The sequence below is a fragment of the Erinaceus europaeus genome, chromosome 14 (genome assembly GCF_950295315.1).
Source record: "Erinaceus europaeus chromosome 14, mEriEur2.1, whole genome shotgun sequence".
Taxonomy (NCBI): domain Eukaryota; kingdom Metazoa; phylum Chordata; class Mammalia; order Eulipotyphla; family Erinaceidae; genus Erinaceus; species Erinaceus europaeus.
In genome coordinates, this window is record NC_080175.1 from 32,628,132 (window position 1) to 32,653,623 (window position 25,492).

Here is a 25,492-nt window from a genome sequence, read left to right on the forward strand (position 1 = left end):
AGCCCTACTCAGCCTCAAGAAAGAAAGTCTTTGTAAAACCATTATACTGTCTCCTCCATGACATTCTGTTTTTATTCTGTTTAGAAAGCTTAGGAGTGGATCAGGGGTGGCACTCCTGGTTAAGTGCATGTATTTCCATGAACAAGGACTCAGATTTAAACTCCCATTCCCCAACTGCAGGGGGGAACCATCATGAGTAGTCAAATGGTTGAAGATCTCTCATTCTCTATTTTCTTCATTTCTCTCAACTTCTCTGTCTCTATACAATACATAAATTAAGTTAAACTGCAGGGAGCCTTGGTGAGGAAGGGTGTCATGCACAAAACATGAGGCCACATCATGAGGCAGTGGCCCTGATCAAATGTTTTGTGAGCCCTAGGGCTGCATCACAGAGTGAGCCCTGACTCAGCAAGCCATCATCCTTCTGAAGAAGTTTAGCCTCTGGAATGGACAACTGTCCTCTCCCAGGAGCCAGAGTCTGAGCTGGGTCTGCGTGTGTTAAATGCAAAGGTCTCTCCATGCTCAGTTCACCCTTGGGAACCTGCCTCACAGTTGAGCTATGGAACTACATCAAGTGGAGTCACTGGGATGAGGTGGCATTGAGAGCCTGCCCCTGGAAGGAAGCTACACAGCAGAAACTCTCCGAGCTGTGGTGGAGCCAACAATGGGGCTGCCGGTCAGAAGGCATCCGTGCAAGGCCCAGTAACAGTCATGTGTGACCATTTAGATGAGTCTCCTAGCACCTTTTTATATATTTTGGGGGCCCCTACAGCACTCTACTTCCTCCCTTTGAACTGAGACTCAGGCATAACAACAGTGTCAAGCTGTTGGCCACAATAATCTTTGCTTTATTTATTTTGGATAAAGACAGAGAGAAATTGAGAGGGGACGGGGGCGGGTAGGGGAGTGAAACACCTGTAGTCTTGCTTTAACATTGGTGGAGCTTCCCCTCTGCAGGTGGGGACAAGGCCTTGAACTGGGGTTTTTGTGCACTGTAATGTGTGTGCTGAACTGGAGACACAACTGTTAAGCTCCCATACTTGCCACAATAAAAACTAAATGTTGTGACCCCAACAGGAGTTTGGGACTACTAGCCTATGAATGGTGTCAGCCTGAGGCTGGGACACAAGGGAATGTGTAAAAGGCACAGACTTGGAGCAGGCTGCTCTCTTTGGCTGCTGCTTCATCTTGGCAGAGGTGTTCCAGGTATCCACCATGGCTACTTCTCCTGGGAACGGAACACATGTGACACTGCTAACCGGTAAACTTTTAGATCCCTCTATAGCCACGAGCAACCTATATACCTCAGCTGATAATTGTTTATCTTATGGGACTAAACTTTTGATAACTATACTCAGACTTTATGGACCTAGTGTACTCTTAACCCCTGATGATAATTGCATATTTTGCCTTTTACCCATTTCACCCTAATAAAACCTTCTATTATTTAAACCTGTTCTCAGCTCCCCACTGTGAATCCTTTTATGTGCCACAGCTCCCCCAAACTCCTTTTTAAGTTAAAATTACAACAATTAAATACAAAAAGTACATATTTATCGGTCCTGGATTGTGTCATTTAGACCACTCCATAGGAAATCCTTTATCATCCAACATTATTAGATGAGGAAACTGAGGCAGGGAGGTCAGACCATTGGCCCAAGGTCACACAGGAAGAGGTGAAGGCAGGATCCTGAAAGATGTTGGAGACCCCCTGACTTTATGCTGCCCGTTACTTGATATTAGAAACCCTGGACAATTGGCACTCAACATGGGGCTCAAACTCATGACCTTGAGGATTAAGAGTTTCATGTTCTATGAACTGAGGTATCCGGGTTGTGTTCGGATCCTGGATCTCAGCAAACAAACAATGCTCTGACTTGGTGATACAGACAGGCCTCTCTGCATCCTAGACCTGGGCACTCCACCCCCAGGGCTGGGTAAGGGGCAGTGCTAGGGGGGTGGGGGACCTCTTACCAGGCAATCACTCTCACGGGGGCCAGTGCAACCTGCAGCACACTGGTTGTGGCAGCAGTCGCTGGGAGATTTGCCGCGGCAGCGCCCCGAACACTGCTGGGCACAGATGACCTTGGTCACTGGAAAGAAGCACAGGGGAGCATGAACAGGAGATTCACGGTCACCCCAAGGGCTCCAGAGCATTGGAGTCCTGGGATTCTGAAATTCCCTGATGTTCTCATTCGTCCAAAGTTAATACGTGTGTGTGTGTGTGTGTGTGTGTGTGTGTGTGTGTGTATGTGTGTGTGTGTGTGTGTGTGTGTGTGTGTGTGTGTATGTGTGCGCAGGAGAGCTAACCTCATTATTGAGGGAGTTCAGGGAGAAGACCTAAGGGTGAGATGGGATGTCCTCACATCTTCAACCCACAAGGGATCTTACAGTCACCAAAAGCATGTCTTTTTTCCCTCTCCCTACCCATTCTCTCTCCCCCTCTCTCTCTCTCCTTCCGCTACCAGGGTTAAATGCTGGGACTTGGTGGTAACACTAAGACTTCACCACTCTTGGTGGCTATTTCTTCCTTCCTTCTTTTCACTTTTTTCTTGCTCCCTTTCTCTCTTTCTATTTTTTATTGAATAAGACAGAGAGAAACTGGGAGGGGGAGATACTGAGGGAGAGAGAAAAAGAGACACTTGTAGACCTGGGAGGTGGGAAGCAGGTGTTCAAACATGGGTTCTTGCACATGGTAATGTGCACTTAACTTAGTGCACCACCATCTGGCCCACATCATATTTTTCTGTGCCAAAATGCATCGTGACTTTCCTGACAATCTGATAGATCATATTGTGAGCATCCCCCCCTTTTTAAAATTTAAATATTCTTATTTCTTATTCACTTTTAACCACACTGGGGCTAGGAAGGTAGTTCACCTGAACAGCAAGCCTGCTTTCTTATGTGCATGGCCTGGGTTCAAGTACATAGAGGAAGCTGGGGTACTGTGTTCTCTCTCCCTTTCTTTTTAAAATTTTTTTTATTATTTTTATTTATTGATTGGATAGACAGTCAGAAATTGAGAGGGAAGGGAGGGATAGAGAGAGTGAGAGACAGAGAGACACCTGCAGCACTGCTTCACCACTTGTGAAGCTTTCCCCCTGCAGGTAGGGGCTGGGGACTCGAACCCAGGTCCTTGCACATTGTAACATGTGCGCTCAACCAGGTGCACCACCACCCAGCCCCTCTCTCACCCTTTCTTCCTCTGTTCCCTTATCTTCTATCTGAAAAAAATTTCACCCATGAGGTGAAGCCACAGGAATGAAAAAGTAGGACAAGAAAATAAATAATTTTAATCACTTAGGATTAGTCAGCTGGAATTTAGATCCTCAAAGCTGTTAAATAATCAGCTGCTTGTCAGCACTGTGTTTCTGGTTCCCATGGAAACCTCAGCTGAAGAGCTGCCATCTCCTGAGATGGCCCTGTCACTCCTACATCTACAGCAGGATTTGTGTGAAAAAAATGCCATCACTCATGCTTCTTATGGTGGTGGACCTGACGCTGTTGACTGGCTATGGAAGAAGGGCAAACGCTAGAAGAAGAAGAAGAATGGTGGTGGATACGAAGACAGAATGAAAAGGACAGAAAACAGAAGTAGAGGGACTCAGGCACCAGCAGCAAGTCTTCTAACCTCAGGGATATTGTTCAAAGACAGTGGCTGGTGCTCTCAAGTAGGAGAAGCTGAAGTGTTAGAAACAGCCCCCACCAAGGAAACCACGCAGCACACTGACAGACAGCCATTCATAGAACTGCTGACGCCCAGCCTCAGAGTCAGGAAGTCCTCTTGGAGTCTTCAGAGGGAGGATAAACACAGCTATCCAGGTGCACAGTCAGGCAGCCACACACTCTGGGGATTCTGCTCCCAGACTTACATTGCTGACAGTTCTCCTTTCCTGGGCCCCAGCAGCTGCCATTGGGACAGCTGGGATCACACTTCTGGCCTGCAAGTAGAAAGAAATAGTTTAATCCCTATTTCAAAGAAAAGGGGATGAATAAGAAACTGATAATACTTCCCGAAGCTCATGAGCAATAGAACGTTTTTAGATAATGAGGAACAGTTTTGAGAGTTCTCATTCTCTGTTTAGCTCATTACTTCATAAGATGATTTTAAAAACTCATAAGGGGGGTGGGCCTGGGAGGTAGCACACCTGGATAAATACACATATTATCATGAGCAAGGACCTGGGTTTGAGCCCTGCAGGGGGGAAGTTTCAGGAGCAATGAAGCAAGGCTGGAGGTCTCTCTCTCTCTCTCTCTCTGTCTCTCTCTCCCCCATCCACTCTCAATTTTTCTCAGTCCTACAAAGTATAATAGAGAAAAAAAAAAGGGAAAAAAAGTGGCCATCATGAGTGTTGGATTTGTAGTGCTGGCACTGAGCCCCAACTGATAATAACCCCGATGGCAATAAAAATCAAAGGGAAAAAAAGAAAAAAAACATGTAACAAACAGAACAAAACTCTTAAGAGATAAGCAAGATGAGAGATAGCCACTGGATGGTTTCCCTCATCTGTAGAATATAGATAACTGAAACACACAAACTTGGGGGGGGGGCGTGGGGGAGATAAGCCAAACTGTCTTTAAGACCATGTGAGAACCATGGAGGATAATGGGTAGAAGATGGAGGTGTGGGCGACATAAGGAACGATGGTGGTGAGAGTGGAACTATATTCCTGTAATCTTAGACTCTTGTAAATTACTATTCAATCACTAATATACATTAAAATTAAGATTAGAAAATCTCTTAAGAAAAAGGAAACACACCATTAAGTACTTTTATTCACATTTCAACTGCAGCAACTAAGGCAGAGAGACTAGTAATCTGTCACAGGTCAAGATGAGTAGGGTTAAAATAAACTCAAGGCTGTGAATTTCTCATTTACAAAGGCCAGGTGAAGTTTCCTATGCCCCCATGTTAGGGTGTGTGATCTGGTGGGTCGGGGCTATTATTTTTGAGAGCTGGTTTTAAGCTAAATCACAGCGTGTACATAAAAACTCAAACTAAAAGCCAGTGGCCCCAAATATTGCACAAGCAAGACTGAGATGTTCAGATCTGTATCAATTTGTGAGTCCTCTGAAAGCTCAGCTATGAATCTATGAAACTGCTGTCTGGAAATATTTGCCATTGATTGGTCATTTTTTGGTAGACTTTATCTGTGGTGGTGTTTGAGATCAAGCCCAGAGCCTCACACACAGGAAACATGAAGTCTACTGTCAAGCTCCATCCCAGTTCTGCTCCTCCCTAAATTTATAGAAGGGCTACAAATGATTTTAATATCATTACTTTGTTGTTTTGTGTGTGTGTGTGTGTGTGTGTGCGCGCGCGTGCACGCAAGGCTCATGTCCTTGTCCCACATGTATTTTTAACTGAAAACTCCTAGTTTTTCTTAGGACTATTTTAGTTCTAATTAACAAGTCAACTAACTTGTTTCAAGGCAACCTGATCTTGCACAATATTTTCTTACTTGCCTTCAAGATTTCTTTACATATAGAAGCTTTTATGTTCAATGATATTTTTTCTCTTCAACTTAATCTTAAAAATATTTCTTTACATTTCCATTTGAAGTTTACACATACATGGGGGGCCGTGCGGTAGTAAAGTGGGTTAAATGCACATGGCACAAAGTGCAAGGATCAGTGTAAGGATCTCAGTTCAATCCCTCACCCTCCTGCTGGGGTATCGCTTCACAAGCGATGAAGCAGGTCTGCAGGTGTCTATCTTTCTCTCCCCCTCTCTGTCTTCCCCTCCTTTCTCCATTTCTCTCTGTCCTATCCAACAGCGATGACATCATCAACAACAATAATAATTACAACAATAAAACAACAAGGGCAACAAAAGGAAAAATAATAAAAAGAAATTTACACATACATATAATGTTTTGTTACGCACATGTAAGTCTAATGTATTTGGAATTTATATTGTTTATGACATGGGCAATAGATTTAATTTACTTTCAAGTAAGCCTCCCTAATTTAAATTCACATTCCAAATGACATCAACACTAAAATAAAGTTGGGTAACTTTTCTGATTTTTTTTTTTTGGCTCCAGTTGCTTAAGTTTAGTGCTGGAACTATGTAATCTACTGCTCCTGGTAGCCATTTCTGCCCTCATCTCAGCCCCCACCCCATTATATACATGGCAGAGAGAAACTGGGAGGAGGAGGGAGGGTAGAGAGGGAGAGAGAAAGAGATAAATCTGCAGATCTGCTTTGCCACTTGTGAAACATCCTCATTGCAGGTGGGAAGCAGGGGCTTGAACCCCGGTGCTTGCACTTAGTACTATGTGTACCTAACTGGGTGCACCACTGCCTGGCCTCCAACTCCCTGATTCTTGAACATTTTGTCTGTAAAACACATCAATTACATTTGGAGATTTTGGGGGTAAAGGTTAAATTAGATCAGTTTTCAGAAGCTACACATGGCTTAAAAAAGTGTGTCTTTTCCATAAGGAGCGAGGCAGACTTCTGAAATGTCACTGTTCAGGAGACCAATGGAGGAAACACAGGTGGAGGTGATCACCTCCAACAGGATCCTCCTAATCCCTCTAGTTCCTCTCACAAATCATTTATAGCCCTGTCACTTCGACATTTCCCCCTGATTTGCTAAATTAAACCAGAAAAATTAATTGAATAATGAAATTTCCCTTATTTGCTTAAACTGCCATTTCTTTATGGGCATTTTTTCTAGTAAGGCTTCCACTTATTACCTTAATCTTCTATGTCATCTGTGCATATGAAAAAAGTCAGTCACAAAGAACAGTCACTGTGTGTCTGTCATGAGCTCCCTAGGGATGTCATATTTGTAGAGATAGAGAGAAGATTGTGGCTTCCAGGGGCTGGACAAGGAAAAAGAGAAGATGGCTATTTAATGAGTCAGATTTCAGGCTGGGATGATAAAAGGTTCTGGAGTTGGACTGCAGTGATGACTGCAAAACCATATAAATGGATGAACTCAATGCCACTGAACTGTACATAGAGAAGTGGGAATTGGTAGAGGCTAGGTGGTGGTGTACTTGCTTAGTGTATGTGTTACCATGCACAAGGATCCGGGTTCAAGCCCCTGGTCCCCACCTGCAAGAGTAAAGCTTCGCAAATAGTGAAGCAGGTCTGCAGGCCACCTCTCCCTCCCTTCCTCCTCAATCTCTGTCTTATCACATAGAATGAATAAATAAAATTTAGAAACACTGTCTTAGAGAGAGAGAGAGAGAAGTGGAATTGGTGATGACATCTTAGTTTACAGCAATAATGGTTATTCAAAAAGACTCTTATGCTTGAGGTTCCAAAGTTTCAGGTTCAGTCTCCAACACTACCATAAGCCAGAGCTAAGTAGTACCAGGAACCAGTACCACCACACCCACCACTTAAGTTATGTGTCCCCACCTTCCTATTTCCCAAAGAAACTACTACAGTTCTCACAAGTCTTAGGAACAGTTTGCTTGCTTCTATTCTTCTTTTTCTTTTTTTTTTTTTTTGTAAGTTCATATGACTGATGGCTTCTCTCCATTGCCACATGGGGGCTCAGTTGTTGGGGGGAATCTGTCTCCTACCAAAAGAACTGAAAGTATGACCAGAAGCAGTCTGCAGGTACAGACCTGGCTTTCCCGGCTCCGGGGATGCTCTCTGCTCTCCTGCAGGCAGGCAAGCTGAGTACTGCTCATGTGCATTCAGATCAGTGGGAGTGATATGTGCCTGACTTGCTCTCACGCTCTCCCCACCCCCTGGGAGGGGGCTCTTGGAGAGGGGCACAGGGATGCAGGTATACTCACAGTTGCCCAGCTGATTCTGGAAGTCGATGGACATGTTGCTCTGGAAGTCACTGTGGACGATGTCGTCCCAGCGAACGGAGTCCACGTTACATAGGGCAGGGTTGTTGCTGAACCGCACGGCCCCCTGGAGGATCTCTGCATGACAACAGAAGCTCAGTGAATGTGTGGGCTTCTCTTTGAATTCACAGGGACTCTTTGAGGTCTGTGTCCAGCCCAAAGGGCTGCAGAGGCTCTGTAGAGAGCTTTTGGGTTGGTGACAGTGTCATCGAAGGAGGATTCCCCCCAGCTGTGTCTTTGAATAAGAGTGATCACTTATGCAAAAATGTGGGAAGAAGGGCCAGGTGGTAGCACATCTGTATAAGTGCACGTTATCATGAGCTAGGATCCGGGTTTGACCTCCCACTCTCCACCTGTAGGGGGAATGCTTCCTGAGCAGTGAAGCAATGCTACAAGTATCTCTTTCCTTCTATGCTTTTGCTTGCCCCTCTGAATTTCTCTCTGTCTTATCCAATAAAGGGAGGGAAAAAGAAAAAATGGCAGCCGGGAACAATGTGCAGGCACCAAGCCCCAGAGTGGCAATTAAAAATGTGCAGGCACCAAGCCCCTGGTGGCAATTATATATATATTTGGAGGAGAGAGATCATGCCTCAATCAATGGCACAGCATGAAGGGTGAAGACATGGTGGGCTGGTGGCTCTATGGAGATTAAGTATCTGGGCTGCAGGTCTGGATGGTGACATGCAGGGATTGCTGGGGAAGGAGCAGGGGCATCTGAGGGCCAGAAGAAGGTGGTGAGGCCACCAAGTGCCTTTGAAGTATTTAGCAACTTATCTTTAAAAAAAAATAGAGATGGGGGGAAGAGAGAGGCTGAGAGAGCAAAACTGAGAGAGAAAGGGAGAGAGGAAAAAAAAAAGGAAGAGGGAGAGAGGAGGAGAAAGGAGGGTGGAGGGACAGGTGCAGGTCGAGGTGGAGATGGTGGTGGAGGGGGAGGGGGAGACTCATTCCACTGCACCAAAGCTTCTTTCAATGCAGTGGGGGCTGGGTCATGCATGTAACAAAGGAGCACACTATCTAAGTGAGCTATTTCGCCAGCCTTCAATTTACCTTTTACTGATTTATTTATCTATTAAAAGAAAGAATCAAAGAGGAGGGAGAGGGAGAGGAACACAGCATGTCTCAGCTCTGGTTTAAACTGTTGCCAGGGCCTGCATGCAAGCTGGTGCTCTCACAGGTTAGCTCTATCACACTGAATGGGAGAAAGGTGGGAGCATGCTGTGAGCAAGATGAACCTACTTGGGAGGAAGAGATAGCACAGGCATCAGAAACATGAGGGGAGAGACTGTATAGCTGATTCCAAGGCAGAGTGGCTAGAAGACAGAAACAGTGTTGACACAGACATCAAGCTTGAATAAGGAGAAGGGCCACCTCCTTGGCATTAAGCATCATTCCCGACCGAGCAGCTTTCAAGCACAAAACCCTGCAGTGAGGGCCGAGGGCTTGTGTAGGTAGACTCAAGCCATTAGCTTCTCTCTACAAACTCACACCGTGAATGGTCTAACACCCCTGGAAGACCACAATACACAATAGGTTCTGCCTGGCACATGCTAAATGGTTTGTGCATGTGCTCTTGCTCGGCCTTCACAGTGGCCAATGACCAGCACAGACACAGGAAAGGATGTCCAGCTGCCGCACAGTGGGTGGACAGGAGACCTCTCCAGGTAGGGCACCCAGGATGGCACCTACTATACCTTCAGGGGGGCTCCTGCAGGCAGACAAGAGGGGCCAGGGCACAGAAGGAGGATGGGCAGGCAGTTTTTTCAGGGACAGCAGAGGAGAGAGGGATTCCAAGAGGCAGGCTGGAAGGTCTGAAATGGTCACATGCTGATGGTTTGGTGTACTGATGGGTGTGAAAGCAGGCCCGGCAAGTGAAAACATTCAGACAGGCAAGTCAGAGGCACAGGGAGGAAACTGACAGGCTGGAGAGGCAGAACTGGGGAATCAGGACTCCAGAGACAAAGATACCAGGCCCTGGTGCCCCATGATAGCACCCCCAAACAGCCTCGGGGTCCTGCCTGGTGCTGGGAAGACAAAAGCGACAGAGGGCAGTCAGCCTTTTACTGTCCCCTTCACTGCTCCACATCATTCTGCTTTTTCTTTCTGTTATTGGACAGGACAGAGAGAAAATGAGAAGAGAAGGAGAGATAGAGCGGAAAAGAGGCAGAGAGAGAGAGATCTGCAGACCCACTTCACTGCTCTTGAAGACTTCCTCCTGCAGGTAGGGAGTAGAGGCTCGAACCCAGCTCCTTGTGCATGGTGATGTGTGTGCTCTACTTGGTTTGCCTACTCCTGTCACCTTTTATTTTCACTTTCAACATTCAATGGCTGCTTCCTCTGTGGGGGCACAGGGTTCACTATACATCGTGGTACTCCATTAGCATTAATTATCTAATCAATTATTTAATGGCATTCAGTTGTCTAGGGTTTTTACAGTCCTGGTGCCAACCACACTAGTATGTCCACTGCACACACAACTTCTGAGTGCTCAGTCTGTAATAATTCACTTCATTTCTCACAATCCTGGGGTGTGTGACCCACGTTCATCCCACAGCTCTGAAGAAGAGGCAACAGGAGAGAGAAGTGCTTTGGGAGATGGCTGGGTGGTGACGGGGTCAAGGCTGGAAGCTAAGTCCTTCTGCCTGTCACATAGCGTCCTATGATGTGAGACTGGCTGCCTGGAGGGGGCCTGGGGCAGGCAAACAGGATGCAGGAAAGGCCTGTCAGGAACAACACACACAGAAGCAGGTGCATAGCGCTCTGCTCAGCACAGAGATGGCTCTTTTCTTTTTCTCCTTTTCTTTCTGTGGAGCTAGAAACAAGTATATGTGGATTTTCACCACTCTGGGTCACTCTGCATTCAGACAGATAATATATTGGCTTGTCAGAAAAGTCTTTTTTTTTTTTTTGCACAAGAAATATATTAAAAAAATACATCATGGCTTTTCAAACAACCCAAAAGATAGACACACACACACACACACACACACACACACACACACACACACACACACACACACACTCACCACCTGCCTCAATTCTGGAGCTTTCTTTACCGCAAGAGCATCTCCTGTGTGGTACCAGGGCTCAAACCTGAAATGCTTACATGGCAAGGCAGCCAATCCACCTATCTCGGGAGCTGTTTCTCCAGCCCACTGAAGAAGATTCAATAGACTGACAGTGCCTGCCAGGTCTGTCTGGCTCGGATGTGCCTTCCTCTCCTAGCACACCGGCCTCTGTCCTTTCTTCTCTTTCATCCCTTCCTGATGCCCCACCAACTTCGAGCACCACCAGCACCACCAGCACCACCAGCACCACATGGCACAGGAGACAGTAAGAACTTTGGGACAGAGACTGGGTATCTCTCACTCATCTGGGACTTGAGGAGGACTCCTTGCCATGCTTTGTTTATTGATAAAATGCACAGAGAAGCTTCTGCATGGGAGGAAGGCTTTGGGCAGTAAAGGAAGGTACTAAGTCAACACGACCAGCACTGAAGCTGTCAGAGCCACGGCATAGAGCACATAGCTGCCATTTCTGAAGGTTGTTTTTTAAAAAATATTTATTTTATTTATTTATTCCCTTTTGCTGCCTTTGTTGTTTTATTGTTGTAGTTATTATTGTTGTTGTCGTTGTTAGATAGGACAGAGAGAAATGGAGAGAGGAGGGGAAGACAGAGAGGAGGAGAGAAAGATAGACACCTGCAGACCTGCTTCACTGCCTGTGAAGCGACTCCCCTGCAGGTGGGGAGCTGGGGTTCGAACCAGGATCCTCATGCCGGTCCTTGTGCTTTGCGCCACCTGCGCTTAACCCGCTGCGCTACAGCCCGACTCCCTCTCTGAAGGTTTTAAACCAAGGCCTCACCTCTTCCATAAGTGTCCTGCTCCCAGGAGCTCCAACCTCTCCTATAATATCTGCACTTCTCATCCTCAACTTCAACCTGGCTTTCCATATAACCCCACTGCTCTTGAAGTGGTCTCATAAAGGAATTGAACATATATATGTTCCTGACACTTGAGGCTGAGGTGAGAAGACTGGCAGTTTGTTTATGTCCAGGAAACAGAAAATCTCCATTCCCAAGTCCTCTGGTCATAATCTCTGATCCCAGAACCTGTGCTACATTTTAGGGACATGGGAGACTTTGCAGGAACATGGAGAAGCTGGTACTGTCTCAAACCCTCCCTTTCTGATTGCTGGCAGCACCTTCTCAAGATGCCACTTGCTGTGTCTTGCTCACAGCTGCATGAGATGCCCTTGAAGCTGCTGGGTGAAGGGAAGGGACAGGCCCCTGGATGAAGCATGCGTGCCCCTTCCCAGGACCCCTCACCCTGTAGGTTCCGCAGGGGCAGCTCCCTCAGCCCAGTCTTGTTGCCGCCATAGTAGTTGGACAGTACAGACAAGGCGTGGGTGTTCTCGTATAGCACGTTGCCGCGGATGATCTGCAGGTTCTCCAGAGGGATCTTCTCCACCGTGTTGAGTGCGATGAGCACGTAGCCAGCCACTTCCTGGATGGTCTGGGGAAGGGAGGAAGCGTGGATGTGACACTTCTCCAGCACAGGTCCTAGCACTCAGAGCCCTGACCATCAGTGAACTGGAGTGACCGACAAAAGCGAAATGTGTTAATAACAATCACAAGTGGGGAGATGGGAGGGGACATCTGCCTCCCAAACTGAGGGTGACAGCAAAGGGCCATGGGAGTCATCCAGGGACATGAGTCTTGCTGGGTGTGTTCCTTACACCACTTTCTGGAGAAAGTGGAAATGTCTTGCTACTTTACTTCTGATCAGTCTTGCACATGCTGCCATTTCAGAGATTACTTTTATTATTATTATTATTATTATTATTACTATTATTTTGGATAGGGGCAGAGTGAAATTGAGAGGGGAGGGGGAAACAGATAGCGAGGCACCTGAAGACCTGCTTCACCACTCGTGAGGCTTTTCCCCTGCAGGTGGTGACTAGCGGCTTGGACTTGGGTCATTGTGCACTGTGATGTTGCCCTTAACAAAGTGCACCACCACTTGCCCCCCTCAAGAAAGAGAAATTGAGAAGAGAGAAAGAGATAGAGACAGAGAGACACCGACAGCGCTGTTTCACCACTTGTGAAGCTTTCCCCTGCAAGTGGGGAGCAGGGGCTTGAATCCGGGTCCTTGAGTACTATGTGTGCACTCAACTAGGTGTGTGACCACCTGACTCCCAGAAATTTAAAAAGCAAGACTGGAGAATGCCAGTTGGATTCATCACCCACAAATCTGTAGCCTTTGGCTCCTAGCTGCTTATCAGAGCCTACCCTGAAATCTTCAGGGCTTAGGTGAAATGGTTGCTAAACTCTTAGTAGCTAGAAGCCAACCACAATGGCTGTATTTACATCAAAGAAAGAGGTAAGTACTCTGTCTGGGCTTCTTTTTTTATTTATGTATGTTTCTCTCTTTTATTTATTTATTTTTTGCCACGAGGGCTATTGATGGGGCTCGATACAAGATACAAATCCACTGCTCCTGATGGCTATTTTTCTTTTCTATTTTTTTTAATTTGATATGACAGAGAACAATGAAAAGGGGAAGCGAAATAAGGAGGGAGAGAGAAGGAGAGACACTTGCAGCCCTGCTTGTAAAAAGTCCCCCCTGCAGGTAGAGTGGGGGCTTGATCCTTGTGCACAGTAACATGTGTGCTTAACCAGATGCATCACTGCTGGTCCCCCTTTTTTTATTTTTATAAAGATGTCTTTATTATCTGGTCGTATGATGGGAATGAAACCTGGAGGTTCATGCATGCAAGGACTGTGCTCTACCTACTGAGACACTTGTCTCTTAAAGAGCCAGCGTGCTATGTCACAGCTGAAACACTGATTCAGAGATCAGTATTGGCTCAATGGCAATTGGGGAACGCCAACCTGCTGCTTTTCATGGATATTCTCTTAGAGTTGTCACTTGACACTGGCTGGTCATGTAGCCTTTCCATAAAGCTGGCATTCATGACTCCCTCGGGCTTGGAATAGGCACAGCAAAGGCAAACACTTGTCACTGGACCCTGCCAAGGGCTTGATGTGCTCTCACTTCCTTCTTCTCCACTTGGTTCCCAAGACCAACCTTGAGGAAGGAGAGGTCATAGTTCCTTTGCATGTAGGTGATCTCCAGGTTCCCCAGGACCACCTCACAGTTGTTGAACATCCTCTGTAGGCTCAGGAAATGGTCTTCATAGGTGCCCAGCTGGGTGAGCTTATTACTTGTGCCTTGGCATACTGGAAAAAAGAGGAAAATGATAGTATGTGAAATGCCAACCAAAGTCCTGAGACTTAAGTCAGATAATGTTTACAGACTCTGACTGAGTCTGTGTACCTTATAGACTCAATATTAATGCCAATCAAGTCCACAAGGCAAATGTGACCAGTTGTTTCTGTGTACAAGGCACAGTTCATAATAAGGGGGTAGCTCTCTTTTATAATGCATGCAATATTTAAAAATATTCTAAGGGAAAATATATTGAATTTTAATTAATTTAATTTGCTGTCTGGACTTCAGGCTTGTGTAATTTCACTGCACCCAGCAGGCTGTTTTTTTTTTCTTATTAGTGATTTAATATTGCGTTACAAATTTATAAGATAATAGGAATATAATTCCATAGCTTATGGTAGTACTGAGGATTGAGTATGGGACCTCAGAGCCTTAGGCATGAAAGACTTTTTCAAAATCACTATGCTGTCTCCCTAGCCCAAGAGCTTGAATAGGAAAACAGATAATAAAGTATTTAAATAATAGAGTTGCAATTTTGAGTTAATGACTATTTAGTGAACATTTTGCTTTATCAAAAAAAGTATGTCACATTATTGTGTGCCCAAAGAATATATACAAATATGAAACAAACTAGGCGGCATTTGATGAACATGATATTGTACAACTTAAAGTTGATGACAAGAGTATAAATGATGGTGGTGGGAACTGTGTGGAATTGTACCCCCCTTATCCTATGGTCTTGTCAATATTTCCATTTTGTAAATAAAAATTAAAAAAAAAAAGAGTATGAATGAAGAGCCCAAATGAGGCTGGGAAGATAGCTCAGCTGTTGAGCATTAGACTTGCAAACCAGAGGTCCCAGAGTCAATCCCTGGCACCACCATAAGCTAGAACTGAGCAGTACTCTCACCTCTCTTTCCCTTTCCCTCTCCCTCTCCCCCATCTCTTTCTTATACAAGTAGATACATTGATAAATAAATCTTTAAAGACAGTCAAAATACTTTCTTCAGCAAAAGTGTCAGAGAACAAATAAAAATTCTAGAAAGAACAAAGATGACCAAAATGACATAATTAACAATGCATTCAGCTACATGCCCTGGTTGACCACGCTGTATGTAAACCTTGTGTATGGCACAAGTGTGTGTGTGAGTACTTTGCCTCCCTGCGAGCACACAGCTGTGCCTCACTTACTCCCCTGGAGTCCTATGGTCTCAGACAGAACACAGGCACCGTTCTAAATTACAAGACAAAAGTTATACCATGGGTTAGGAGTGCTATTTTACTATTTAAAAGTGAAGGAGGAGATGATACTAAATTCATCTTTTAAAACTTAGCTCTTTGAAAGACATGTTTAGGCAAGTTTAACAAAACAAAGAGATTTGGGGCTTTTGAAGCAGGTAGATCATTAAGGAACTATACTTTGAACCAAAATTATCATGAGTGAAGAAATATGGCTCCTGGCTTCGGGGGTTGGGTCAGAGCTGGCCAGGCTCTTCCACTCTGCAGAGGCCAGGCAACAGCCAGCAGTGGGGGGTTGGGCACTGACACAGCTAGAATCAGCAGGCACCTTCCTCTTCCTCAGAACACTTATGTTGCCAGAGTCTCACCTCTTCATGCTGACTTTTTCAGACAGAAGAGAGGGAGAGTGTGAGAGGGAAAGACACTACAGCACTGCACTACAACTCCTCCCAGTGCTGTGGGGGCGGGGCTGACCCTGGGATCCTGCCCATGTCAAGGCAGAGACACTGCCCAGATGAGCTATTTTGCTGGCCCAGCAGTTCTCTCGGCATGCACACATCTATTTTATAAACCCCTTTGTTTTCTCTGCCTGGGGATTGCTCTGAAGTATATCATCTGACTGTCTGCTCTTGCATTTCACCAAAAGCTCAGATACCACATAATCAACCCAAGGCATTTATACCAACATTAAATATGAAGCAATCACCATACCCTCTTTACGCTGGGGATAGGGGAGAGTGGGGTTCCCCTCTTCGACCTTCTGTGGTCTCATCCAAATGTGGGGAGAGAGGTCTCTCTCACATGGGAACTGACGATTAGATGGAGCTTGTCTACTGGCTCTGGGGCAGCATGACAGTATAACTCATCCAGCCCCAATGGGTCGAGCTGACATCTCTGTTCTGCATTCACAAGCAGTCTAGGCCACTTTGACTGTTCTCTCAAGTTGGAACAGTTGTACACAGTTGGCTGCAATGCATGCAGACAGGGCCAGAATGATTTCCCAATCGTAATGTCCTTCAAGATGCCACCACCAATGTAGGAGCAAAGTTTTGACAATCACATGTGAGCTGTGATTGGCACACCCTGAGACTAGGGCTGCTTGGCTAGCTGATGTACCAGGATCTCACTCTCACAGGCCATACCCTCTTGTCCTCCCAGGTGAACAGAGCCGAGGATATGAGGTCAGAGCACATTCCAGAAGTGTTTCTTCGGCACACAGAGAGATGGAAAGAAAGCAATTGCTTTCTTTTAAAATTACCAAATACATCAATTTATAAGTTTCTCTCAGCTGAACTAAATATATTTTTTAAACTAGTAAATCAATAGTAATAAGGAAAACAACTTTTGTCAGAAAGAAAGCACATTATTGAGGTCTAGCCAGGCATACTATTGAAAAATAAAGATCAAAAGAAAATCCCACCTGTACTTGTGCCTTCATTCACTGAAAAAGTGCTAAGTGAGAATCTCAAGAATTTATTTGAGGAAGACCTATCATGATTCTTTTATTTATTTATTTTTAAAATATCTTATCTATTTATTTATTAATGAGAAACATAGGAGGAGAGAGATAGAGCCAGACTTCACTTTGGTACATGTGGTGCCAAGGACATGAACCTCATGCTTGAGAGTCCGATGCTTTATCCACTGCGCCACCTCCCAGACCACCCAATCATTATTCTTCGTTGTTTATGATCATACTGAGTTACATATTTAGAAATATATGTTTATTTGAAAGATAACAGCAATGACACACAGTATTGATGTGCATATCAATTCATAAATATATTTTGGAAACATGGGGACAACTTACATAAGCAAATAAGTACATTTAGGCTCTATGTGTCTGATGATGCACTTGGGAAGAACTATTGAGGAAATAAGTCTATGTATAGGAAAAACTTTATGCAGAGTGCTATTTTTTTAATGGCAAAAAAAAAATTCAACACAGCCTAAGTACACAGCAGTCTGGTATGTCTGTTTTTGAGAAGAGTGCACTTGAAATACTATTTGATTCAGTAATAACAAGTCCATCTTGAATTCTCTTCTGTGGATAATCAATATAGTATCCTTAGATTGACATCTAGGGAGACATACCAGGACCCCAATGTCTCTTTATCTTTCCCTCCTTCCCAGAGTCCTTTGCTTTGGTGCAATACACCACTCCCAGTCCAAATTTCATATTATTTTTTCCTTTACTGTCCTTTTAAAAATTTTTATTTATTTACAAGAAAGAACCAGACATCACTCTGACACATGTGCTGCCGGGGATTGAACTCAGGACCTCATGCTAGAGAGTCCAAAGCTTTATCACTGTGCCACCTCTCGGACTCCTTTACTGTTCTTTATTCTTAAGTTCCACCCATAAATGAGATCATTCGGTATTTGCCTTTATTTTTCTGGCTTGACCTAACTTAAGATGGTGCCCTTGAGTTCTGACCACGATATTGAAAAGCCTTTATACTGACAATGGGCAGCTTTTTGTGATCATGTCATGCAGATGTTTGATGGGATGTTACCTGCACACTCTGCACCTTGTCATTGGAATATCCTTCTTTTCAAGGACCCTCTTCCTTCATTTCATCCTAACTAAAAATAAAGCAGCCATTTAGCCAAGATCAAGCATAGAATATGAAAATTAAAGAATTAAAGCAATCTATCTTGGAATGCCCCTAATATCAAGGGGCAGACTGTCGATATGGGGGTGTACACCTCTCATTGCCCACAAGTCTGGACAAATCTGTATTACTGATCAAACTACAACACAAAAGCTAGTTTCTCAAGATCCTTTCCAGTCCACGGAGGCACTTTTGGGATTGCCCAAGTAAATTTATAATTATTTTTTAGCTGTTGCTTTTTTTACTACATGTTTATGTTAATGGCTGCCCATGTAGGTGGGCTTCTGTGGGTCTCTCCCCTGGCTTCCTGGATTGTTGCTGCTTTTGATCTTTGAACCCCATGGTGAAGCAGAAGGTCAACCATTGCAGAGTCCCTATGTGGTCACAAGTCAAATTTCCTACTGAGGCTGGGAAGGCCTGGGCAGCTCCATCCTTTCAGCCTCTTTCCCTATTCACTATTCACTGTCCCAGCCAGATTCTCATCTCTTCAGCTGCCCAGGGATATCTCATCTACTTGAGAGATAGCTTTCCCCTTCTCTAGACCTTTGTCTTCCTTCTACCACAGGGATTCCAACCTGATAGTCATCCTCATAGAAAAGTTTGTTTTTGCTTTTTTTTTTCCCCCCTTCAACCCAAATAGTATCAAGGAGCCACCAATACCCTCAAATTCATAGCTAAAGGTTAAACAGTGTAATTCCAGCACCAGACTAATTTGTAAAACTTGTTTACCTCACATAACAGTTTGGAATAGTAGTAAAGGAGAAAAATCTCTGAGTTAAGTTATAAGGAAACTATGGGGAAAATAAAGCACATTTTTAAACTCTGATTGTAGGCTTAATCAAAGCCTTGGGGGAATGGGAAACATCTCATTACATCCCTATTTTCCAGACTTTACATTTTTATCAGTAGTTCCTTATTGCATTTGAAGTTTATAGATACTCAAATATAGTTGTCAGACTGAATTTGAATCTACACTGCAACTTGGAAATACAGATAGGGGGCTGGTGGCAGCACACCTGGGTAAGTGCACGTTACCATGCACAGGGACCTTGGTTTGGGCCTCTGGGCCCCACCTGCAGGGGTAAGCTTCACAAGAAGTAAAGCAGGTCTGAAGATCTCTCTCTCTCTCTCTCTCTCTCTCTCTCTCCCTTTCAATCTTCCCCTTCCCATCTCAATTTCTCTCCTGTCAAATTAAATAAAAAGTAAAAAAAAAAAAATCTTAAAAAAAAACAAAAACAAAGAGGGGGTCAGGCGGTAGCGTAGTGGGTTTTGCGCCATGTGGCGCAAAGTGCAAAGACTGGCATAAGGATCCCAGTTCAAGCCCCAGGATCCCCACCTGCAAGGGAGGTGGTCACATCACAGGTGGTAAAGTAGGTCTGCAGGAATCTTTCCCCCCTGTTTTCCCTTCCTCTCTTCATTTTTCTCTCTTTCCTATCCAACAATGACAACATCAACAACAACAATAATAATAACTACAACAACAATAAAACAACATGGGCAACAAAAGGGGAAAATAGCAAAATTAAAAAAAAAAACGAAACAAAGAATTACAAAGATAGTACTCAACCCCCCCCTAAAATCTGATAATTTGTCACATGGTTTATAACATGCCTGCTGGACTAGATATGTCGAGCTTCAGCATGTCCAACACAGTTGCAAGCTAAAGTAACTCTAATTAAGTTAATAAGCACAAGATTTCAAAATAACAGCTCTTATTTTTGAGTTGGGGAACTGAACTCTAAAACTGGTTGATTTCCATACACATGACCACCCCCCCCCCACATCATTAAAACCATCCCAAGCCAAGTGTATTTTCTTTTTTTAAGATAGCAAGGTGGGAACATTTTACACGTGCACACTTTGTTGGTAGTGAGCCACTGTCTCTGGATCCCAGGAAGGGCCGTTTTTATGAGGGAACATGGAATATGTTTCCAGTGACATCACTAAGCACCTCTCAGCATGCAGGCTATGATAGCATCATTATGGGCAAGCCCCAGCAAGGTGTCTACATTCTGGGCCTCAGTGTTCTCACTGCTTAAATGGGATCAGCTTGAAAAAACTGGCTTGGGAGTTGTGAGCAATAATGAGATCATGTACATGAAAGGGTTTCACAAATCACTTTACATAGAAAGTATGTTCAGCACTGAGGTTTTCTGCAGCAGCATTCACAGCACCAAACCTTTGTATCTCTTTCTGTCCATGTGTCTTCAGTGAACAAATTTCCCCCCCAAACAAACCTAGAACAGTGGATGGAAAGTGTTAGAAGTGTGGGATGCTTTGAAAATTCTGAAATACATAACATCACTTTTTATTTTAATCACAGGATATTGTCCAAAGAATGGTTCTAACAATGAAAAGTAAGAATCCTACCTGGCAAATGTGGAAACCCTTCCCATTGTTTGTAGTTAGCTGCATGACTAGTAAATCAGACATAAATTTGACCTCTTGCTGGACTACTGGGAACTGATCTGAACTCATATGGGATCTCCTTTTACTTTATTGGAAGACTGATTTATTTATGAGAGAGAGAAAGAGTGGAGAGAGAGAGAGAAAGAGAGAGAGAGAGAGAGAGATTACTTCAAAGAATCACTCTGGCACATGCAATGTTAGGGATTGATTTTGGATCCTTGCACTTGAGAGTCCAGTACCTTGTTCACTACTCTCATTCACTAAAGCCAATCTCTCCTCTTTCCTCTCTTCCTCCCTCCCTCTCCTTCCATTTCTCTTTGATGACCCCCCCCCCCCCTAAGTACTGCAGGCTCTGGCTTACGGTGGCCAGGTATTGAACTAGGAACTGCTGGTGTCTCTGGCATGAAAGTTTGTGGCATAAACCACTGTGCTATTTCACTTCCCCCTCCCCTAGACATCTCTTTTGAACAAACTATGTGCCTGGTGACACACTTTGTCTTGCCTGTCTCTGACCATCTGTGCTTCAAACACTGGACGTGTACTAGACTCAACTTCATGGATGGATAAAGTTTTTCAATGAGACAGTCTCACACACTGGGCAAAGGGCAGAGACCTGGACATGACCTCACATCTCTTCATGAACACACAAGTGAGAATGACTTCCTTCCATGTGTATGAGCCCCTCCTCTTTGGCTAGGCTGCTGCCTTCCTAATATCTTTGCTGGGTACTGCTAGCTCATGTTTGGGGGCTCCCTGTCCACACATAGGCATATTTGGGGAGTGAATAACACCACTTCCTTTACAGAAGTCTGTGGACCTTATCGTCGCTTACATGGCTCATCCTGGCTGGCATTCAGGTATTCTTGACCTAGTACAGAGCTCAGCTGCTCCTCAGCTCAGTGCCTCGAGCAGCCAGGGAGGGCAGTGCAGAATCAGGACATTACCTCAGTACCCAAGCCCCTTCTCAGTAAGGAGCTGCTGTGCTGGTCTGCTACCTGATGTGGAGGTGTTGAAGGGCCCTGACTGTTTCACCAGAAGGGCCTGTGGAAAGATGTGGGCTTTGCACACATTCAACTTTGCAGGACCAGGGGACGGAAAAATGAAAGGGTGCAAGGGCAGGACTAACTCCTGGGTGACTGAAGGAGGTCAGCCCAGAGAAGGCAGGCGGATGGAAGTAGGAAGTGAAAAACCAATAAACAAAAACTCCAGAACTTGGACTGGGTTTGGTGTACTGTACCAAAGTAAAGTCCTGTGAGGGGAGGACAGAGGGAAAGGTTTTCAGGTCCCAGTGCATGATGATAGAGGAGGCCTTAGACTGGGGGTGAGAATGTTTTGCAGAAAACTGAAAAATTTTACACATGTACCAACAACTATATTTACTGGAAACCATTAACCCCCTCCAATAAAAAAAAAAATCATGGCCAGGCAGTGGCACACCTGATTAAGTGCACATACTACAGTACAGTGCTCAAGGACCTGGGTTCAAGCTCCTGGTCCTCACCTACAGGGGGAAAGCTTCATGAGTGGTGAATGAAGTAGAGCTGCAAGTGTCTTTGTATCTCTTGCCTTATCTCTCCCTCCCCTCTCAATTTCTCTCTGTCCCTATTTACAAATAAATAAATAAATAGCTTAAAATAATGATTAAAAAAAACCTGCCACAAAAGGGGTGACTTCAGAAATCGCTGCTCATACACAGGTTCAAATCTGACAGGTGTGACTCAGACTGCCTTATCTGGCACCACCTTTTCACCTTGACTGAGCCTGGGGAGCAGGGCACAGAGGAGAAGCGTGGAAGGCTGCCAGTGGGCGGCTGTCATCACCCATAAGATAGCTGGGGGACCACTCATTGTTGCTTCAGCAGCTTCTCAGAGGCCAGCTCTGGGCCAGGTCTTTGAGCAACTGGGCTCTTCCGGTACACGCCCTTCCAGACTGCCATTCCTCACAAGGTGAGGTGCAGTTAAAGTGAGGCAGGGCTCACCAGGATGCTCTGCTCTGGGCTGGGACTCCAACCAGCTCACATTCCTTCCCCTCCAGTTCACCTACATGACTCATGCCTGGGGGACAAAGGCAGGGCGACATTCTCCACATGGCCTTGTGCTGGCTGGCCAAATCTTCCCTCTACAATCATGACAACTACACCTGCTGAGAGGTGTCAGGGCCTTGGATCCTCAGCCTGGGCTCTAGCCACCGCCTGTGTGAGGTGGGGCCCTTCGCACCAGAGCCATGAAGCTGCTTGTTCTTCTCTTCATTCACTTATTCAGCTCGATCGTATTTAATAAAACGCTGTCAGGAACAGCTGCCAAGAATGAATCAGAAGTACTCACTGAGCGGAAGGAATATATTGGTCCCACAGAGAGATGACTTCAAGCATGAAAAAAGCCATGGGACATCCCCAAGTCTTAAAAGGCAGACACATACCACAGGGACATGGAGAGACACGAAGCCACCAGCCTCAAGTTGTGTGGGAGAGGAGCTCCATCCTCCTTGTTACCAAGCCAATGGCAGTCATATCCAGAATCAAGGAGAATGCCTAAGAGCTTCCAAGCAGACATGCTGACCTCCCCACAGTCCCACAGTGACTGTGACAGGCCACAGTGAGCAAGCCAAGTCTCCTCCCTTTCTATCATTTCCCTATCATTATTCTATCATTATTATTCTCCTCTGTAGAGTTTGACTGCACTAAGTCTTGGCTATACACATTATCCTCTTGGGGTTTATTTATAATGATCTACAAAATCACTTTTCCATCAAATCTTCTTACCAGAAAAAAAACGTTCTGAAAGAGATTTGCAATTTGCAAGGAAATAGCTTTCCACTCCAGCATGGGATGAAGTGACAGCATTTTAAAAAATACATTATTATTTATTTTTAACAAAGCATTGATCAGCTCAGGCTTATGGTAGCACAGGGGATTGAACCTGGGACTTTGGAGCCTCAGGCATGAGAGTCTCTTTGTATAACCATTATGCTATCTACATACAACATTTTTTTTTTCTTGAGGATGTGCCGCTGCAAAAAACTGTATGGGTGCTAGCGGCAATGACAGTTCACTGCCCACCCTAAGATGCACACATTTAAGTTGGTTTATCTATCAGTACTAGTAAAAAACACAAAGAAGCAAATAGCCACTAACTCTCCCAATCTATAGCCCTTGCACAATCCCAAAGCAAATAACAGCACAAATCAAAATAAGGGGACAATCATGAACAGGTCAGGAGAGGCCTGTGTACCAGTGTTTCTCTTGGCTCCCAGCCCCTGTAAGGCCATGCCCATTAGCTGGCCCCAGGTGCTCAGTGTGAAATCCACCAATGGGGCCTCGTGTAGAACCACAATAAAGTCCAGAGTTAAGCCAAGACTTCCTAGAAAAGCAGCGGGCAAGTCTATGACTTCACTGGAACATTAGCAGATACACTGATATGTACAGAAACAGGAATGGAACTGAGACATGAGGAGGCAGAAGAAGCCTTGGTCATTCTGTAGGGACCCTGAGAAACAATGAAGGTGAGAGGTGTGGAAGGGCTGGGCTTCACAGGAAGAGATTTCTGAATGGCTCTGTACTGCTCCAGGCTGAAATTGTTCTTTGTGTGTTGTAACCTGTGCTTTTTGCTACTGTGACAAATAAGAAGCAGTGAAAGGAAGAAAAGTCACCATCTTAACAAGACTAGCAGCTGGACTTCAGCAGGAGCAGAGTTGGCTACTTGTTTGTTTGTTTTCAAGTTACAGAAGTATGTCAGCTTCTCAGGATAACTACATGCACTTCAGGTTTATGTGATAAACTATTTGAAAAGTCATAAAAAGGAGGGAAAGGATGAAGATGAAAAGGAGAAAGAAAAGGAGGAGAAGGGGAGAAGGGAAAAAGGAAGAGGTGGAGGAGGGAAGAGGAGGAGGGAGGAGGAAGTCAAGGAGGAGATGACCTACCTGCCCCCACACCCCAGCTATTTGATTACAAGAGTAAGTAATCAGAATTTTATTGACACTTGCCTTGGAGAGAAAAAGCTGTTACTAAGGCAAATTGTTGACATGCTGAAATCATTCTTTCTTTTAATTAATTCTTTATTGAAGAAATGGTGATTGGCATGGGTGTTTTTGTCACAGGGGTATAGCTGCACATCTTCTAAAAATGGTTCTTAGAATATTTCACTCTCTACTAAACTATTTATTGTTCTTCTCCTCCACAGGTCACTCAATTACCCAGCCTCTCTCTCCCCCATAGGTCCTCCACTGAGTCCTTGGACTTGCTGTGAAAGATCACAGTCCATTAAAATTTCACTCTATATTATCTCTTGCTTTGTTTCTTGGGTCCCACCTTAAGTGAGATTATCTACTATTTTCCCTCCCATTTCTGGCTTATTTCACTTAGCATGGCTCTCTCCATCTATGTTGCAGCAAATGAGATGATCCCATCCTTTCTTTCTCAACTTAAAAAAAAGGGGCCGAGGACTCTTGGGAGGATTGAAGAGATGGGAGAATCCGGCAAAGGGCTTCACATGTGCAGACCTTCCATCCAGATCTCTTAGACTCGAGTTGGAATGAAATCTGGCTTGGGTCCCAGCAGAATGATTGCTTCCTTCCTCCCAAGTACTCCAAGAGACTGAGTACCCTGCCCTGATGCTCACTCCAGAGTGTGTGGCCTGGTGAGCCTCTGTGGGTTCTTGCTGCTGACCTGCCCATCTCAGCTACAGGGATAAGCTTTAAAGAAAGGTTTCAGGACCCACATTTGCCCAGGGGGCTATTGCCTGGCACTCAAAGTCCAGGAAGCCACACCTAGAACATGCCTTGCAGGAGAATTCCCTTAAGAGAGCTCCAGCTCTGGCTCAGAGTATTTCCTACTGTTGTTCTCTTTCAACTAGTAAAAGGCCTTGCTTGACCCTTGCTGGTAGTTTCGTAAGTGTAATTGGGTTTGTGTGTTGTGTGCATGCACATGTTTTTATTTAATGACTTTTAAAAAGGCACACTTCCCCACCACCACCACCACTTACGCCTACTTAGCTAAAATAATTTTTTCTAGGGTTCATTTTAAAATGGGTAAGAGAAGTCACAGTGAAAAAAAAAAAAAGGAGAAACCTACCCTGACCATGGGCTGGAAGTCTCTTTCCCTGGTTGCTGTGACCCCAAGTCCCCTTCCTGAGTTCACTGACTGGGAAAGATTGACCTAAAAATTCAAACAGTCACCAAGTTG

At 44.8% G+C, this 25,492-nt stretch overlaps 1 protein-coding gene across 2 annotated transcripts in view; it reads right to left on the bottom strand.

Annotated features, from left to right (window-relative positions):
- EGFR (epidermal growth factor receptor) overlaps positions 1-25,492 on the bottom strand; it is a 210,137-nt gene that overhangs the window by 51,068 nt on the left and 133,577 nt on the right. Inside the window, exons 1-6 of one of the 2 annotated variants that reach the window (XM_007535219.3) lie at positions 17,806-17,875; positions 13,907-14,058; positions 12,145-12,331; positions 7,764-7,898; positions 3,873-3,941; positions 1,975-2,093 (exon numbers count right to left, since the gene is read on the bottom strand). In XM_007535219.3, the coding sequence (XP_007535281.1) occupies positions 1,975-2,093; positions 3,873-3,941; positions 7,764-7,898; positions 12,145-12,331; positions 13,907-13,987 (591 nt within the window). In that variant the 5' untranslated portion in view covers positions 13,988-14,058; positions 17,806-17,875. Of the gene's footprint in view, positions 1-1,974; positions 2,094-3,872; positions 3,942-7,763; positions 7,899-12,144; positions 12,332-13,906; positions 14,059-17,805; positions 17,876-25,492 lie in introns of those variants that run through there. The other variant, XM_060171534.1, reaches the window with a different exon arrangement.